Source organism: Alosa pseudoharengus, unplaced genomic scaffold, assembly GCF_046254945.1.
Source record: "Alosa pseudoharengus isolate Yale_2024_CS ecotype anadromous, Long Island Sound unplaced genomic scaffold, YU_APseudo_1.1 YU_APseudo_1.1_scf_9, whole genome shotgun sequence".
NCBI classification, from domain to species: domain Eukaryota; kingdom Metazoa; phylum Chordata; class Actinopteri; order Clupeiformes; family Clupeidae; genus Alosa; species Alosa pseudoharengus.
The window spans coordinates 17,506,869-17,527,515 of record NW_027468881.1 but is presented as its reverse complement, the minus strand read 5'-3'; the positions used below and the strand labels follow the sequence as shown (position 1 = coordinate 17,527,515).

General features: G+C 43.6%; 1 protein-coding gene across 1 annotated transcript in view; it reads right to left on the bottom strand.

Moving 5' to 3' along the window:
- Positions 1-19,866, bottom strand: part of slc6a8 (solute carrier family 6 member 8) — a 30,845-nt gene extending 10,979 nt beyond the window's left edge. The window contains exons 1-7 of the mRNA XM_076276899.1: positions 19,002-19,866; positions 10,990-11,121; positions 10,116-10,380; positions 9,185-9,317; positions 5,769-5,903; positions 5,260-5,363; positions 4,282-4,406 (exon numbers count right to left, since the gene is read on the bottom strand). Of these exons, the coding sequence (XP_076133014.1) occupies positions 4,282-4,406; positions 5,260-5,363; positions 5,769-5,903; positions 9,185-9,317; positions 10,116-10,380; positions 10,990-11,121; positions 19,002-19,299 (1,192 nt within the window). The 5' untranslated portion in view covers positions 19,300-19,866. The remainder of the gene's footprint in view (positions 1-4,281; positions 4,407-5,259; positions 5,364-5,768; positions 5,904-9,184; positions 9,318-10,115; positions 10,381-10,989; positions 11,122-19,001) is intronic.
- Positions 19,867-20,647: the final 781 nt, after the last annotated feature.

Sequence of the window (20,647 nt, the reverse complement as noted above, 5' to 3'; positions counted from 1 at the left end):
GATTTCCAATCATTTTTAAACATAACAGACCAAACAGTGGCTGATCATAAAAAATGCCATAGTTTGGTATAAATCTATAAGGCAGTTTTAGACAAGAGCAACTCTGTAAAACCTTTCCCTAGAATCACAAGTGCACATACAAGGTCCTCAAAGATCCAGATACAAACAGACGCACAGAACATGATGTACAAACATTGACTTACATACATTCTGAAACAGACACACACGCACGCACGCGCACGCACACACACACACACACACACACACACACACACACACACACACACACACACACACACACACACACACACACACACACACACACACACACACACACACACACAAATCACTCCCTCACTATGGTTTCCAACAACCAACAGACACAAAACACAGCTTAGATTTATTTTCAAAGCACAGGTCTGCTTACGCTAGTGACCTCAGTGTGTCCCATAGCCCAATTTTCCCTTCCCTTTCCTTTCCAAGTATCTCTACCTGGGAGATAGAATTCATAAATCAATGTTCATCTGATATTCTGATATTCATCTGATATTCATTCAGTGCCACTCTGTGACCTTACCCCCCGTTAAGGATATCAGAAGAAACCCGGTGACCTTGCCAGGTCATTACGCATGTGGGGCCTGTCTCAGAGCCAGGGTGCATGCTGTTCCTTGCTTAGCCTCAACAAGCCGGTGCTTTGGATTTAGTCTACTGCTGCAAGGTGAAATGGCGTCTCATCATCACACAGACTGATATCACAGCAGAAGACGTCAGTCATGCAGGGGGGGAAAACGTGGAAGAGAATATCAAAACGCCAAAAGACACCAGCGATCTCTGCATACACAGGCCTTTGATTTTCTGTGTTCAAAGCATGGATTATGCCTGTTAGGAATGCTGCACGTGTATGTCTGCAACATACAACAGAGAAAGCACAATGTCACGTATCCTATAGTTGTTTTTGTTTTGCTCTCTAAATAAATATTTAGAGGTTGTGCAGTTAATGTCAAATTGAAACATCTGATGTCTGAAACATCAAACAAGGTTGTTCCTTCAAAATGACACTGGGGTCCAATGTTCAGAGATCACCTCTGGTGCTCTTTGCCACTGCTGCCTTCCTCCATGGCATTGCATAGAGTTTCTCTTTCACAACTTTCACTTTGAGGCCTGAGGAAACAGGCTCGAGGGACTGATGTGATCTGAATTTAATGCCATAAATCACCTGAAGTTGAACATTTACACAAAAAAAAAAAAAAAAAAAAACCCAAAACACACAAAATCATGATTTTAGGTTTAATCAACCAGTTTGATGAAAAGTCCAGTTTAATGCAATCCCATGCAGTTTGGAATGTGATGAGTCTGTTATGCTCCTCAGTGGATAACAAACAGCAAAGGAGTAGGCCTATGTCTGGAGCTTTCTACTGAGCTTAAAGGGAGCTTTGTGCAGACGACCTGGACGAGGCAGCACACAAACGGCCGTCTGCTCCCTACAGGGTTGACCCACAGATCCTCATGATTAGCACCCAGTTCTGCTCGTTATTATTATTACACAATGGCATCATTCACAAGAGACGCCACTACAGCACAGCCAAAAATAAACTGTGCGGGTGTCACAAACATTTAAACGGCCTAAAAATAGCACAAGTGCAGAGGGTGATTTTTTTTCTTTGTGTGTTACATTTACAGTTGCTGTGGTCTACCTAACTTAATGGTGTAAGAGGATATAGTTACAGTGAGACCACCGTGGAGCAAATAGACTCCACTGTGGCTCAGTGATGTAAGGGTAAATCTTGATTGTTTGAGAGTTTTGATTCTACATGCTTACCATATCATACATTTTTTTACAAGCCCAATGACATAATTGTTCATGATGTTGAATCTATGAGCAATACAATATGTTAAGCAGTAACTATTTTGAGAACGTTTTAAAATAAATATATAAATGCTACCATCATTTTTCAATTAGGAGACAGTTTGTGGGAGAAATGGATGCTTAGGTCTGGATTCAGGGCGTCTATGTTACAGGCCAGGTCACTGTGAAGGTGACCGCTTACACTGTCAGCGCAATATTTGTGAAGTAGTCACTAAAAGGCTTATGCATTTGAATGCATATTTGTGCTGAAAATGGTGACAACTGTGGGAATTTTAAAGATATAGTTTACCTATACTGATGTACCCATTTTGTGCATTGTTTTTACTGTAGAAGGGAAAAGGAAATCTCAGTAACAAGGAAGGAACAGAAAGCCTTGATGACTACAAATGACGACAATGAGAGTATGGTAACTGATTCAAATGTAGTAGGAGATTCTTGTAGTTTACTCCTTTTCCCTTTCATGGCAAAAACGCAAACTACTCCTTCCTACTGGCATGAGGGTAAGTAGATGATCTGAATATTCTGAGGGGTAAACTTTAGCCTGGTTTCACCAGACTCACTACTTTGTTTCACATTGTGAAGAGTCAGAGTACTCACAATTTGGAAATGTTTCCAACCCTAGCATTGTAATGGGCGTAGACTTTGCGTTACATTTGAAATCATTGCTCCAGCCTAACCAATCACATTGATTGAGGATTCCTAACATCCTTACTCCACCTAACCTTCAAAAACTGATAATACACCACATTGGCAGTCAGGAAATAATGTATTTACCTTTGCTGTATACATTTATACATTCTTCTGACTGAGTTTGTTTTATGTTAGCAGGCGTTGCTACTACCGTTTACCACAGCCACTTTTGATTTTGAAATGAACATCATCCCTGACTGGCCCTCCATCCTATTGGCTGAGGGGAAACGTAAACGCATTGAGAGTAGCCAGACTAGTATCTCAGTGAAATGAAAATGGGTGCAGATACTAGGGGGCGGGGCCAGGCTAGATAAGCTATCCCTTTAACAGGAGATCTACAGCATTATTTGGACAACTGCTTTAAAATTAATATATAGATAGGTATGCATGTCAATTCTAATATGCAATTCAGCATTGTGTCAGAGTCATCAAGTAAAGAAAATAAAGATGTTGAATACATCAAATGCATTAAATTGTAAAATGAAAGCATAAAATATCCCAAATGACGCTGAATCTTTCTACCCCAACATGTCAGATGCACAATGAATTACACTGAATAACTAGTGCCAACATGCCAGATCACCACTTGATCATGCCCTTGGTCAGTAGCATGCCATACTTTCAGTAGTAGTAACATCATTAGTCAGAATATCTCTTAAGCTAATGGGGGCTAATGTAGTCTGAGGTTAGAGCTAGTAAAAAGGTTATTTTAATCAGTTCCATACTATATATGTTGTAACAGCTTGCCTAATACAAAGAGCTAATTCGTTGACAGCTTTTTTTCTCCTGTTTACTGCTGTTCTCACTAGTCTTAGTCAAATATGAGCATATATAATATCTAATATGGCAAGTTCCACTTCATTTTTTAACCACAGTGTGTCTGTGAAACTCATTTAACACTGGACAACTTATTTACAATTCACCCATTCATACAAAGACACACATTCACAAATACATTTAGATACACACATACAATGCACACATTCCTCACACATTCACACACAAACATGTACATAAATGCACATTCATACACATACAGTACACTCACACACACACAAACCCAATCCAGTATGTAACATTCTCTATCCAATCTCTCGTCATTATGATCTAGTATAGAATGTGTTTCACCTTATTTTGTGCACACACACACCCACACACATTCACACAAACAAACAAAAAAAAAATACTTTAGCCTGATTGCTCATCAAAGAAAACCAGGACATTATTTTGGCATCCGAAAATAGTAGGCTACAGAAATACACCCCTAGCATTATAAAACATAAATTTTTCCTGTACATGGCACAAGCAGGTTCTTTGCAACATCATATTTCTGACTTCTTTGTTTCGGAAAAGCAATATCATGAATAATATAAACATCTCAACACAGGCATGAACTTGAATTAGAAATCAGTTAAGTGAACTGGAAAGCACTGGATATAGAGCTAAATTATTCATCAGATACATTGAGAAACATCCTTGTGGCACGAGAAAATGGCCGCTGCTGTTTTTAAATTACTCAAAACAGTCAATAACTATTTGACTCACATGGCAAGAAAACATTTCCTTTTAAGTAACAGACCATCAACATACAGGAAACAAGCAACATCAGTTATAGCAAACATGACATGTATCTAACAGTATATCTATGACAAACTATTATAACACAGTGCTGACATAAATGCCTTGGTTAGTTGAGAGCTGTGAGAATGAGCAGGAACCTGTACCTGATTCAGCTACTTTGGAGATGTCCACTCCCTGTTCAGAGGCCATGAAGCCCAGGATGGAGAAGACCACAAAGCCGGCAAAGAAGCTGGTGCCACTATTAATCAGGGCCAGAACAAACGCATCCCTGTATACCAGGACAGAATACGCAGGTTAGACGTGCTCTCAGTTGGAGTTCACACTACATTACCTCTTGGCTGTGTATTTAGTTTGATGTCTTATTAAAATCTTTGTTCGTTTTTTTGTGTGTGTATATTCCACACTGTAACATCATCTTGTCATAACAATGGATAATGTCAACATGGTAGCTGTCCGGTCAAGTCTAAACATTGGCTAATGCTTACTTATTTTTATATAAAACTGCCTGCCTTCAGCTATGGTTGGAATGTGCAGAATAACAATACAACATTGTAGATTCCTAAACATGTCATAACTCATAATTTCCTTATTCTTGTCACTTTCTATTTTTGTATTCCTTTACACCTAATTTGGGCATGACAGATGATTTTTTCCAATACTGCCACCTTGTGTGCAGCAATGCAGTTATGTGCAACTTGCTCTGAATGGAGAGGTTTGTTAGGATTAGAGTCGCCGTTTTGATTAGTGGTATGCTACTCCAGTTACATTATATCCATGTCCATGTACTTACTGTACAGTACTGTACTGTACTGTACAGCCTAAAAAGCAATGATCAGTTATCAGCAGTGCAAAACACATATGATAGTAATTATTTGAGTGTGAATTAAATTTCAATTTGGCTTTGTATTTGGTTCAACTATTCACTGAAATTGTAATAAGACTTCCATAGGAAAATATGCTAAAAGCTGTACACAACTTAATATGAGCACCAGTCATCAGATGGCATATTATGTTCACTGTCATCCATTGACACATATTCCTCTGTCCCATCTTGACAAAACAATGACAGTCAGCCAAGGACAACCAAAGCTGGTATATTATGGATTCCAAAACTGACTTACTTATAGCAGTCGTTGTTGAATCTGTTGTAGCTGCCAAGAGCAGTGAGAGCTCCCAGGCCAATGGCATAGGAGAAAAATATCTGTGTGCCGGCATCTATCCAGACCTGGCAAAGACAGAGAAGCAATCAGCTCTCAGATCACAACCTCAAGTCACACAGGAATTGGACTACGAAAGAATACTGCAATCCAGTGGATTTGCAGCAACACAGACAAGAATAGCATTTCCTTCAGGATGCGTTGCAATTTAAACCTCTCTCTGGAGCACTAAATGAGAAACATTGAACCTCAGGCATCGTTGTAATTGTATTCGTACCAACACACATGGTGAATATTACAATACTTTCATTTCCTTAAGGGAGGAATTATGGTAATGGTGTTTTAATATCCTTCAATTATAACAGCAGTCTTCCGCTTCAGTCAAGCGCGATACATGCTTCTTACCGAACTTCAGGGGTATGATGCTGTATTTACAAAAACAGATCATTTTGGCGGGGCCGTAATGGTCTTACCTGCGGCTCTGCGAGTTTAGACCAGTTAGGCTTAAGGTAGTACATGATCCCGTCATAGGCCCCGGGCAGAGTGACCCCTCGGACCAGCAGGATAATCAGCACGACGTACGGGAACGTGGCAGTGAAATAAACAATCTAAAGGAGAGCACAGTGACAGAAACAGGACAGGAACATGAATAACAATCTCAAAACATACATTAGTTTAATACTGATGATGGTGGTTAAAGCGGTAAAGCGCTTTGGGTGCATTAATAAAGCGCTATATAAGTTGTTGTTAATTGCTCAAAGTATAAATATTAAAATTGTCATGTTTAATGACTTGAACTGAACTTCACAGTCCATCACAATCATACTTCAGAACCAATAAAAAGAGCTGTCATTGAAATCATTAAGTTCTGCTGTCGCATTAAAGCTCTCCTTTGTGCACACCGAAAGCATAGCATAATTCAATTAAGTCAGCAAATGTTACAATTATGTTGTATAACTCTGATTCACTGAACATTTATGTTTTGACTACTTGCCAAGAGGCACTAGTCATTAAAGCAAGTCTTATGACTGTAGAGGAGTAATTCATCACTTGGGCCTTTCGCCACACAGATAACAATGCAGTTAAAGATAGGCCTAAGTGGAAGTGTTTATCTTCTCACCGGTACACTTCAAACACCGCAACCTTGACCTGTGCCCGTTAAGACACACCTGACTTGGCACCTCTTTTACTAGCCCTGCCTTTACTACTTTGGAGATATGCTGGTCTGAAACTAGGACAACTGTCCAGTGCCACGTCCCTGTTTTTGCGGAAAAACACAGAACTCAATATCATTACTATTCAGACTCCATTTTGTGCTTGCGGTCAGGAGTCGTCTTGTTCTTTCGGGCGGCGACGGAGGGCGTTGCGCCCTTGAGAGGCGAATTTTGGCATCTGAGACAGAGTGGACTTTTCAAAAGAGCCCCAAAAAAAAAAAAAGTTGACTATTGTTCCATCTACCTCAACCTCCAATCTGCTTCGGATCGCTTGGTGTTCTGCCATACCATTCTAGAATAGAGGAACAATAGGGAGAGCTGTGGCAGTACTCGGAAGAGAACAGGCTCTATGGGATCTAAATGCACACTGACATTGACTCAACAACACAGACACAGGAGAGTCAGAACAATGAATCAATGGAAATGAGATTATCTCTCTCTCGGCTCCACATTCTACACGAGGAGAGAGAATAGGGCCAAGCTGAGAGAGAGAGAGGGAGAAAGAGAGACAGACAGCCAGGGGGGGAGGGGTGGGGGGAGAAAATGTCCGGCTGACTTTGAAACAGACCCCCGACGCTGGCTACTAATAGCTATGGCGTATTACACGTGCGGTAATGCAGCCCTAAAAATAAAAAAATCTCAATGGGATATGAAAGTGGTGCTGTCCATCTGCAAACTGCAATGCCCTTAAAGGCACTTGGACACATGCCAAAATCTATGCTTTAGATTTTTCCTGAAAAAACACTCAAGGAAGGCTGTGCTACCAGGACATTAGTACCTCCTCATACTGGCAGAAGGGGGCTTAACAACTTGTGCTAACTTGTGGCAAGACACCATATATACGGCAATTTGAAAAATCTGCTAAATTACTACAGATTTGTGGATTTTTTTCATTTCTTTTCATGATTTCTTTATTCATGTCTTTATTCTCTGATTGTACTATACTCCATAGGGATATTGTGTGATAGTAAATGGGAGACACGAGGCACTCTGAGTTAAACAAATCTCATCAAGGAAACACAATACTCCCTAGTACACACCAACCCAGCATCTGTGGCATTTATGACTGACTGTAACAAAAGTCTGAATGAGTAAACCGGCAGTGGCGACAGAATTGGAGTAATTTTCTGCGAGGGGCTTCGTGTGACCCCGCCTCCTGAGCTAAGAAGATGGCTGTAGCCTTCTGCATGAGAGCCTGGTCACGTCTCACTGCAGACAATCCACCTCAGCCCACCAATCACGAACCAGCATTGTGACAGGGCACTTTGTAATATTTCATAGCCACACCCACTCACCCCCCATCCCCCTCGGCCAATGAAGTTGCCATAGCTACCCACTGCCTCAACTGTTATACCGAGGCAAGCGGCAGTAAATGAGGGTGGAGCTTGAATCAAGGTTACGAAAAATAAAACACAACAAAATACACACAAACATCAACAACTAGATTGTGTTGTGTTCTCATACACTCATGACAGAGAGAGAGAGAGAGAGAGAGAGAGAGAGAGTGCGGTGCTGGAGGATTATGAGCGTTAGCTGACAGCTGAGACAGGAGTCACCAGCTGCACGGCCATTTGCTGTCCAGCTGATAACACCTGACGCCTGACTGATGGGATCTCATTAAAACACTGTGGCTTTAGTGCCGAGGCCTCTGTGCCTTTCCACATGGCTGCTAATGTCTCTCGTCTACACTAAGGACACACACATATGGAGTGGACTACACACAGAGCAAATGAAAAATACCAACACAAGCAACACAGATGCTTCAATGTTGCTCTATGATACTGGAGTCAGGACTAAGCATGAAATGTGGTTGGGACATAATAGCAAATAAAGCGTGCGTATTTTTTAAATACATTTTTTTAAATAAAATTTTACGTATAATTTAAATAGTGCCATAGTTTTTTTCATCTTCCCAACTGAATCTAAGAGCCTATTATGCTCATTGATGTAGATGCTACCTACAAACCTGAACTCTGCTGACATTGATCATTCCTAGGATGAGAGAGAGGGAGAGAGAAAGAGAGAGAAAGAGAGACAGAGAGAGGGAGAGAGAGGGGGGAGGGGAGAGAAGAAGAGTGTGTGTGCAAGCTAGGAGTGCTGTTACATAAGTGTGAATGAAGCCAAGAAGGCAGCTTCTGAAGCTTTTGGCTCAGATCTTTGCGCCCTGCTTTTACCTGTGATCATACCTAACACACAGATCATCAGCTTTTCTCTGCTTTAGTCCATTGGTGTGTGTGTGTGTGTGTGTGTGTGTGTGTTGGTGGAAGATAAGAAAGGGAGGAAGGAGGAAGCGGAGGCAGGTGTGTGTGTTTAAGAGTGAAAATTGCTGGCAGAAACGGCTGCGCAGGCACACTAAATAGTTGCATAAAAATAGATGCTTCAAAGAGAGAGAGGTAACAGTGTGGTCAAAGGCTCTAAGTAGGCAGAGCCACACCAAAGTTGATTAGTGAAAGTTTTTGTCAAAGCTGACCCACAGCAGTGCCAAACAGTCCCTTCAAACAGAATGCATCAGATATGATTACAGTAAAAAAAGTTGGCGATATTGTAGTGGGTTCTGAACAATGTTCACCAGAACAACTCAGAGAATGCTACCTTGCAATGCCAATATCCTAAACAGAGCGTTCAGACCAGCCGTGTTTGTGTGTGTGAAGGGGGGCCTGGCGATGGCGTTTTACCTTTCCAGTCGACTTCACGCCTTTCCACACGCAGAAGTACACCATGATCCACACGGCCATCAGACACAGCACCAGCTCCCAGTTAATGGCGCCCGGCTCCTCCAGGCCATTCGAGATGTTCAGCACCTTGTTCCTTAGGGAGGCGCACCGGAGAAGACCAGAGAGAAAGAGAGAAAGAGAGAACGAGAGAGAGATTAGACCCAGGACCTGTGACCGTGGACAGGCCCTCATTCATCCCAGAACAATCCCCTCATTCAGGCCTCCTGTCACAAAGGAAGCAGGAGGCTCTTTCTACACCACGGAATGCTACTTCTGACCTCTACACTACTGTAACTTGATGACACATTACATTACGTGTCGTAAAAAGGACGGTGCTGGTATCCTTGGCCTCTGTGTGTGTCTGTGTGTCTGTGTCTGTGTGTGTGTGTGTGTGTGTGTGTGTGTGTGTGTGTGTGTGTGTGTGTGTGTGTGTGTGTGTGTGTGTGTGTGTGTGTGTGTGGCTGGTGTGGACATGGCTACAACCTTCACCGACACATATTCATATCTCAAAGCCAGTCCCCCAGGAGCCGGAGAGCAAATGCTGTGCTATACACATTCCTCAGGGCCACATGACCAGACAGAAGGAGATGACCTTCACGCCGCTCCAGCACAATCACAAACAAAATCAGAGCAAATGCAGAAAAACACTTTTACCAGAAAGGAATTATGGTGATTCATCAAACTTAGATTCAGCTTGGGTGGAGGGGCAGGTCAAATAATGTGTCTTAATTCCATATATATTGTGGTACACTCCTATATTTCAAAGTAAAAATGTAAAACTTTGTTCAAAACTTACGATCAACTTATACATCAAAATTTGACGCCTGATTCTCAAAAAAGCCAGATCTTGACTACTGTCCGAAACAATTTCATGAATACCGGACACACTCACTCCCAGAACTCGATGATGGGAGAGCGTCCCTCTGCTAACTCCTCGCATGTCATGTTGCCAAAGGTGGCGTTGCCGATGGTTCCGTTTATGCAGTCTTCATGGCGGAAGATCTCGATGCAACTGGGCGTGTTCCACTCGTTGTCGCAGGTGGACCACGGTAGGGTGCTGTTGAAGGACTTTATGAAGTAGTAGAAGCCCCACGCCAGGACCATGATGTAGTAAGTGTTACAGAAGAACACTATCACCATAGACGCATAGCCCAGTCCTTAGGGAGACACAGGAGGAGAGTGGACCAGTTAAAATACACACTTCAGAGTTTGCAGGATGGATAGTGAATCATTCTTGGCAATGTCAGTGAATTTGATCTGCCTGAGATGTGCTCTGAACAGAAGCTAACTGTTCTGTCATTCAGTTGAAGCATATAGCTGCTCTGAGCCTCACAATGGAGGGGCAAGTCTGATGAAGGGCAAAAACGGCTGTAAAGGGGAAGTATTTATAACCCATTTATAGCCTACAATAGGCTTTTGCCCACTTCTACAGATGTTCCTCCTTATGTCCTTATGATAAATTACCAGCCAGAGCAGCTGATTCTTTTATGCCAGCACAAGACGTCTGGCTTTTACACTAATGAGTTATGGAAACAGGGAAGACTGTGATGCTGATGGTGCACATGCATTATATGGACAGCATATTGACTGACTGGACACAAGTATATTCTGATGTAAGTACTAAGCATAATTTCCAGTACAGCTTTGCATATGCTAAAACTGTGAGATCCGTGGGCATGTGAGGTGTTTTGAAATATGCATCTGTTTGCATATTCCAACAGGGTGAAAGAGAGAGAGGGAGAAAGAGAGAGAAATTAATCAGATACCTTTGAACAGCGGTGCAATGTTCCAAACATTGATACTTCCGGCCTTCATGAACTGACCCAGAGCAATCTCCAGGAAGAAAATGGGAATACCCCCCAGGAATATGAAGAGTCCATACGGGATGAGGAACACTCCTGAGGAACAGACACATACAGACAGAGAGAGAGAGAGAGAGAGAGAGAGAGAGAGAGAGAGAGAGAGATAATTTCATTAAGACACTTTATTTATGAGACTCTTAAGTATTTATGTCTCATTTACTAGCATTAGCACTTTTATATGTGCTTTGGGCAAGAAGAGGTGTACAGAAATGATTTAGAACGATGAAACAATGTGCTTTAGCACTAATTGGGACTGAGTATGAGCAGGAGAGAAAGAGGGAGGGAGAGGGAGAGAGGGACAGACTAGCCCTCCTGTTACAGGCTAGTCATTGAAAGCCCCCTCTAGAGTTGCCCAATCAGTCGGACAAGCTCCATGTAATGCTGTTTGCTGCATTAGCCAGCATCCTTGAAGTTGTGCTGTGAATGCACAGCAAACCCATCATCTGCAATGAGGCCTTAGCCCCCTACGTTTGACGGACAGCTCCCGCAGCCCATGGACTCCGGTGAGGGGGCAGGGCCTGGAGTGAGGGTGGCCAATGAGAAGAGGGCGGGGGCAGGGTCATTGGCTGTGTTAGCGGCAAGGCTCCTAATGCAGATTATCCATTGAACAATGCGCCACACACACTCAATGGAGGTCCAGATGACGTCAGCCCTCCACCATCAACACCCCCCTACCCGGCACTAAGCCCCCCTCCTCCTGAGCCCATAGGCCAGCTCACAGGCTGACAGTGAGAACGAGTGCGAGACTGCTGAGAGCTAGTTATTCAAAGCACCACCCGTTGCATAACGCTGGGCTCCGCAAGCTAGCAGCAACAGCCAAAGACTCGCTGGCAGAATTAAAGATGGATGCTTGAAGGCGAGAGGTGACCCTTTTTTTTGTTTGTGGAATGGGGTCGAATGGGCAGCGACGGAATGAGCTCGGGGACATAATCACTGTGTCCGTCTTCCCAGGTAGAAAGGCAGTGGGCATATCAGAAGCACTGGTGCATGGCTGTATATTAACCCGGCGCGACACAGCTGTACTGTGATAAAGGAGATGGCAGCCCCATTGGAAAAAAGAAATAGTTCAACTTGAGGAATCCGAACTGGGTGAATGAATAGCTTTGCCTGAGCTCCTTTTCACAGAGCATAACCTACTGTTCGGAATGAGGGGACCATGACTAGGATAGAAGCCTTTTCATAAACTGCACACAAAGGGAGCTGGGGGGGGGGGGGGTTGTATACAATGTGCAGCACAGATTCTATTCTGCCTTACAGAAACAAATGCTGCCATGACTAGAAGCATTATGGCACCTCGACCTCTGCATTTGTTGCACAAGAAAACGACTGTAAAATATGTAGACGTGGGCTTTGAGAATGGTGAGGAGATGGAAGCTGATTTGCACACAAAGAGCACGCTATAGAAATGCCTGTTGGATGATGAATGAGCGTGTGACTGCCAGCTCACACACTAAGAGGCGGAAATAAGACGCACCGTCGGCATGCCGGTGACTCACAGGCACACACGCGCACGCGCGCGCTGTCACACAGACTGGCAAACACACTGCGCAGGACGTCGTGACTTTACCCTGGGGGGGCGGGGGGGAGCAGAGTATCCGCGAAGGCAAGCACCTGACTCTACCTGAGCTGAAACCCGTGATGCTGCGATTCAGGGATGCCGACGGAGCTCATCCCGCCATTTTTAAACCTAAGCACACTCCCGACACGTTTCGCATAACCAACCCCACGAAACCCGGCATCTCCCCGCTGATGGTGCCTTCCACTGCAGAAGACACGTGGCACTCACACTCATACACGAAAACGACTCCATATTTCAGAGGCCCGTCTCCAACTAACAGCAGGACACCAGACGAATTAACATTGGGTCAGACTGAGACTGACACTGGGGTTTTTGCTGAATGGCTGTCCCTTTATCCCACCACCCCCACATTGGCCGTTTACTTTTAGTTAATTAGCTCAGCAATTATCGGTGGCACTGCTCTGAGCCGCTCAGGAATAGCCGGCCCATTCAGGCACGCTGTAGTAAAGAGAGCGTACGCTAAGCCTTCTATTCTCGACGGGCTAAGTAACTGACTAGAGCTCTCCTGGCCTTCGGGGGGGGGGGGGGGATATAACGTTAGACGAGGAGTGAACGCTGAATCCCTTTTGCTCGCCACCGAGCGAGTTAGTGCAGTGCATAGCGCACCACCTGAGCTCCTTTAGACCAGCTGCATCACCCCCTCAGGCAATCACGAGGTCTCATTTTTTTTTAACAGCGTCACTATTAAGAAAGCTCAAAGAAGAGTGGAGGGAGAGAGAGAAAGAGTGAGAGAGAGGGAGAAAGTGACAGAGGGAAATGACAAATAATTGCTGGCTGTGATTAGACAGTGTGGTGTTGAAATGATGCTATAAATACCCATCTCCTCCCCTCCCCCCTCTTCTCTCCTACACCCGCCAACACATGGATATGACCCCCGCCCCAGTCATCACATGCAATCATCTCCAGAGGAAGGGGATTGGTAAGCATCTACTACTGGCAGTTTGGTGGGAATAAATCTGTGACTCAGAGACACATTGCATCTAATGATGCCTCTGCTACCCCCCCCCCCCCCCCCCCCACCCAGTCATAGATGTAAACAAGCATACATTTTTGAGATTAAGAATATTGGCCATTTCCTTAAATCACCTCACACATGCAAATGTAATCCCTCCATAGCCTGCACATTTAAAACTAATTTTAAACGTCTTATGATGGATTAAGCCAACCCAATTATCCATTCCCTGGTTTATTTTTGTGTTATACAGATAACTGGGTGCAGCATGAGATTACCGGCCATGCCGTCAACATACTTCAATACTGCAAAGTGACAGCCACCTTGAAGTTCTCTAATTCCCCCAAATCTGTTAGGGAAGTAGAGAGCTCCATAAACTCACCCCCAGACTGACGGGGCAGCAACAGAGGCTACAATATCCATCTCTACAGACACTACGAACAAGTGGTTCCCTGCACTTATTGACTCTCCTTAGCCCGAATGTTAACCTCATGTCCAGGGCAAATATCCATAAAACCCGTGGGCAAAGGTTAGCGTTGAGGACACGCAAACCAAACAACCGCAGCGAACCTCAGCAACACACACCACGCGTGCAAGAACATTATGACTGCGGCCGCGCCACTTGAAGCGTTGCACCTGTATATGGCCTACTTTTCCATAACAAATGGCCTCTATTACAGTGAGGGATGACAATAAAACACTCTCCACTCTTCCTCTCGTGGCGGTGGTGTGACCACGGACCCTGATGAGCAGTTCCAGGCCCCGAGATTGGGTTGCACCATTCCCTGCCTGAACCCTAAAGCGCTCCTGGGTTCCAGTCAGAAACGGGGGATTAAAAGATTAACAGACACTCTTCTTAATCGCTCGTCCACGTGGGGTGAAGAGCTGATGTCAGTCAGGGCAGGGAGCCAAATAAACTCCGTATTCACACTACAACCTCGTGCTGGCCTCGCTTCTCACGCCGCCCGCCCCACAGGAGCAGCTCAGTGCTCAGCTGTGTCCCCTTCACTCATGCATATCGCAGGACAACAGGCAACAGAACTTCACAGCAATTAGTCCTCAAAGTAGTTCAGTGATGGCCACAACAAGGCCAGTAGCCTTGCCATTTTGACGTTGAGGTGAGGCCACATAACAACACGTGGATTTTGACCACTGGCCACCATAATCCAATCAGAGACCCAAATGAAATAAATCAGCACTCAAATGACATGGCATGTGAACGGCCCTCTAATCCCAGTTCTTCAATAACCGAACAGATTCCACAGGACTGGAAGTGTGTAAGTAAGCAAGATGAAAGGCATTTGACAGACAACGGTGGGAGTGTCGAGGGGGGGGGGGGTGAGAGAGAGATCAGATTTTGACTCTAGACATGCAAAATAATCCCAGATGTCATAACTGCACGGTGACATCGCTGTTTGACTCGCGCGAGGACGTGCCGACGCGCATGGTGGCACGGACGCATGGTGCATTGAGTGCATGTGGGTAAGCGGACCTCTGTGGGCTGCAGCCAAGGACGAGCAGCGGGCTCACTGCAGACCCTATAAATCTCCTGGCTGGCGGACGCTATGCGCTAACGCTACCTGCTGCTGCTTTTCAGGAGGCAAATGCCCCCCCACTGCTGCAGCCAGTGCCACCAGCAAATACACCACTGCAATTCATTCACCTTTGCCTGTCTGTCTGTCTCTCACACACACACACACTTCCTCGTTCCACTGAGAGGGACAAAAACCCTGCAATGTCACGCCCAGCCACAGAACTTCTCAACTTCCTAAGAGGGGAAAATGTGGCATCCATCATGGAGATGGCTTCCTATTAACACAATGCAAGTATGGACAGACCGAGAGTAATTTGGTTCTCTCCTCATGTATGTGACACAGTCTCTTAAATGTCTTTTTCTGATTTTGTTGAAACAGATAGGCCTATTTGGTGATGTCCTTGCAAAGGTCATACCGAAGAACATTGAAAGATAAACTGATACTGCGAAGACCTCTCACTCGACCCTCAGAGTGGAATGTCAGCATAAGTATTAGTGTCACTGTCAGCTTAATTAAATGAAAATGCCGACTGGGTAACTGCGTGAGTGACAAATTAGATTCAAAAATTTCACAACCAAGGAGAATCGAGATTTTGCATCAGTGGGACACGACCAGAATTTGTAATTGTATTCCTACGTTTCACTGTGTTTCTTCATGCAGCTTCTAGAATAAAACATCTGAGACTACAGCGCACAGTGTTTATGTCAGCACTTGGAGTAGCAATGTTGAGCTGAGAGGTGCAGTGGATCTTGTGTTATCAGCCAACCTTTCAAAAGGGCTTAATGGTGCACCGGAGGGAAACAAATTTCTACAACTACTATACATACCAGGATGCCAGGGTCAAATTTACATTAAAAATTACAAGAAAAATTCTGTCGCAAACCAACCTAAACAAGTCCAATCTGTATGGCAGTGACGCCCTTAAAAGCAAGACTATAGTTGTAGTCCTCAGATCGTGATCCGACCACTGGTCTCACATCAAAGGACACAACTTGATTGCAGTTTTCTCTCTACCCTCACTTTTATGATACTCATTTCTGAACATTTCCTATTGTGTGTGAATCGTGATAGTGTAAGAGAGTGGGGCACCATGTGGCAATTAAAAGGAATCCTACTGTAGTGCATGGAAGCGCCATCCCAGGAATTATTAATGAGGTGGAGGGGGACATCTAAAATGTATGAGGTTATATAAAATGCATTGTGAAAAAAGGCAAAGTGCTGACTGCTGATTTTTTCAAATGCTTGTCCGTCACCAAACTAATGACTTAATTGCCTATCTTAATTCATTATAGGTTCACTGGAAATACTATAAGATCAGAAAGCTTATATCAAACAATAAAGTGTTAAATTAATTAAGCAATTTGAATAAATGAAAGACAATGTTCTACAAACTTTCTCATTACCCCGTGGAGCCAATATACACAGAAGTGTTACCCTCTTTCTTGATAGTTGGTACAATAACTCGTTTCTGTGTGAAGAGCACCTTTTCAACTTGGGGCAGCTTGATTTGATTTGGCAAGAGGATCTTGGTAGCCTCTGTGGTATGCACACAAGCACACAATTTGAAAAGGACACATACTGAGTCTGGCAACCTGGACGGCTAAAACATCATCATGTTACCTTAGAGCTCCCAGCCAGGGGCAAAGCAAGTATTTGGAGAAGAGAGCTGAGACAAGGCTGGAGACATCACCTGCCACTCATCAAGCCTCGAGCCTTTCTCTCGCTGGCACCTCTGGCCTGAATTAAACATTGTTTTAGCAGAATTGATGTTCCCTCTAGACATTTCCCACCAGCAGGTCCCCACTGGCCTTTTCAAAGGGTCAGTCTTTACAATCACCAAGAATAAATGGATTTCATCCAAACAGCCTCTTGTTAAAATAGATACCCTCTCTTCTCTCTCTCTCTCTCACACACACACACAGACACACACAAATGCACATGCGTGCACACGCACACACATTATGGACACATAAAATTAGTTACACCGATTATTGACTGGCAAGTATGTGGCTGCTATTGAAGTTGATAAGTTAAATTAGATTTAAAACATGCTCTGAGGGATCGTAACTACACGTATTCTATTACATCCATTTTGACCAACACCACAGAGAGAGGCCAGAGCAACCTCCACTGTTTATGTAGAGTTATATTTGTTTAAATGAATGATGGATGGCCCCTAATGGAAAAGCCTCCTACTGACATTTATTACTGTACATAATCAAATCATAAGGGAAAACATTAGATGCAGATGTGTAACCATATCCATTTCAAGTACACGTCCAGACACCTTGGGAAACTTACAGACTAAACAATAAACTAATTACGCTACTGAGACTCCACACAGCCTTGCATTGGCTTCAAATACATATAAACATGTGAATGTGTGACTACTTTATTCTTTACTTACTTTTTACTTTTTTAAGTGACTACATACTTGTCTGATGTCTGATATCAGCTTTAAATCTTTAAAAAAACAAAATTTATTTTCCCATCTTTGTAATGGGCATGAACTGACTGTATGTTTGTCAAAGTTTATGGGACATACACCTGAGGAATGTTTTGCATGTCTGCATTTGGCAATTAAAAAAACAATAGGTTTTGTATTTTCCTTTTTCTTTAGGAGCCTCCAGCATCCCAAGAATATATATAGTTTTTTTCTGGGCCACTAACAGTATTCAGCAATTCACTATTGCTGAGGACCTCAGACTCAGAAGGACACTGTGGAATGGATGTGTAGGAGTTCAAGTAGCTGTTGTGCTGAAATATTATCTTGTCTTATATAAGTGCGAGAGACACTTCAGTACTTTCACAAGACAAAAATGTTATCATGTATTTTGCTTACTTTTCCCTCTGATTACACACCCCTGGCTATGTGTTCTGTTGTTTGGTTATGAACAGTGGGATTTGTTTACCTGAAACTGCCCTTTGGTTGGGGATACTGCCGAATTAATCCTAGTTGGATCAACTGAGATGGATTTAATTAAAGGTGTACATCATGACTGCGATCACTGGCCTTTTTATGGGGCTCTTATGTAAATTAATTGATTAGCCTAAGTAAACTCTGGACACAGTCCAATTTGGAACATAGGAAGAGACATTCTTCATTCTGAAAAGAAACACAATAAAGCTCTTTCTCATAAGTCCTGCATGTGTGACTCAGAGAGAGCCCTTTCGGTGATACATTGAAATGATAATGATCCACAGGAAGCTCACTTCCTGAGCTCTTTTCATTACAGAAAGTGGAGACACCAATGGCAACTTGTGTATCTGCATCTATGGTAAATCTCTAGCTTAGCGTTTTTCACTTTTGGTTCTGTGATTTATCCATGTCTGTTGTCCAAAAGCACTAAACCTTCTGACTGAAATTAGACAGAAAAATACAGTTACATTTTTTAACATTTGGCACCATGACACTCAGTGGTGCAAAATGGTAAGGTCATATCGCGCAATATATAAACATTCTAACAGCACAGAATGCAGAAACATAAACGCAATCGTGACTACGATCTGTGGGCACGCCCCCCGTCCCAAAGCACTGGAAAAACCCCAAGATTTGCCATTAATAGGCAGACATGTGATGTCGCGGTAATGATGTGCTGACGTCGTTCTCCATCTTGCAGAGGTACCCCACTGAAGGACGCGGTGGGCATACAAAGTACGCCTGACGTTCTAGCTAGTGCGTAGAATTAAACGTCAGCTGACGTCCCACCGTCTCTAGTGCGTTATCTCGGGAGTCACGGTACATGACTTAAGGACATGACCAAAATATATGATGGGATGCGATACATGGTGTAGGCTATAGTGTGATGGGACGGGATATAATGCTGCTGCTATAGATCAAACAACTCACCTCCTCCGTTTTTGTAGCAGAGGTAAGGAAAACGCCACACGTTTCCCAGCCCCACTGCAAACCCCACGCAGGACATGATGAAATCCATCTGTCTGGTCCAAGTCTCTCTTTCGGGGTATCCCTTGCCCACGGTGGGTACCGCAGGTGGAGCTCCAGCACCGGCCGCGCCGGCGCTCCCAATAACGGTTCCATTTACGCCTTGATGTCCGTTTCCATTAGGGATGAGGTGACCCTTCCTCTCTTCCCCTAGGACTACGTTCACAGCAGAGCAGTCAGTGTTGAAAGAAGATTTCTCCATTCCAATTATGCACTTGTAAACAAAACACCCTCAACGTCCAGACAACACTGAGAAGTAAGGAATAAGTGAAAGTATCACCCTATTTATTAATAGGTTCTGGTCCTTTCAGGTCCCTGAAAGGGATGCAAGTCAGTAGGTAGAATTTATTTTTCAATAATCGCTTCGCAGTGTCATACGTTCAACGATGAGCAGGCAGTCAAATTTGTTGGCGAAATTGGCAACTGGGATGTTGGTAGGATTGTAAAACTCCTTTATAAAATAATGTCAAAGAAAACTATAAACGCTCATAAAAGAAAAAACACCGAATTAGACAGCACCCTCAAAAACAATCCACGAAACACTTAAATGTGAGTCTGAAGAATCGCATGGGAACGTATCTCTCAAAGAGGAGACAAGTGTCTAGACGGAAAACTAAGCGAGCCTTGCGCGCACAATTTATGAATGTAATGTAATTACATTCACAGATTTTGTCTTTAAATGTCGTGCCTAGACCATTTTCCTTGTTGCGTTCCTTCACTGAGAAATGCGTGAGTCTCTAATGATTGTATGTGGGTGCCTCTTGCTGCCTTCTCCTCTGTGCGCTGTCTGACTGAGTGCAGGGCGCTCGCAGCTTTAACAGGGTAGATGTCGCCAAGGACGTCACTTGGATTTCATCCCTCCCCCGTCCAGCTTAAGGATACAGCGGCTCATTCAGTTCAGTGTGGCTATGCCGATCATTGCAGCGCCAGAGCGGGTGCGTTCATACTTCGTTCTCTTCTGGCGTTCACAACAAAAAACTAGTATAAGCCAGCTATGAGAGTAGGTGTTTTTGACAAAAAATAAAAATGACAACTGAATTTGAAAACATATGGAAATACATCGGAATGTTGAATTGATTGGATGAATAGGTCTGATTGATTATTTTGTAAACTACCTGAATCAATGACTTTAGCTGCATAATCTTTCAGTTTCTCAGATGTATTAGGTTAATGCAACCTTATCATTACTGTCTCGCCACTTCCAGTGTTTTGAAGGCACGTGATAAGTGTAACACAACCCTCAGGACATATGTTAGGGGAAGTATTAATGGCAAAAGAATTCCGTCTCAGTGTAACCCATAAAAATAGCACATGCAATTACGTCACTTTGTGTAGGACTGACTACTTCCATACTCGGAAAGGAGATTAGTTAAGCATGCAAGGATACATTCTGTTTTACTTAAATTTGTTATCACATTTATCTATCAGCAGCTTGGAATCACATTGAAACTATTGACAACCAAATAAACAAGAGCAGTCAGCTGACTATCAGTGGCGGTTCTAGACAAATTGCAGGGGCCAAACAGGCGCGCGGGAACCTATTTTTGACC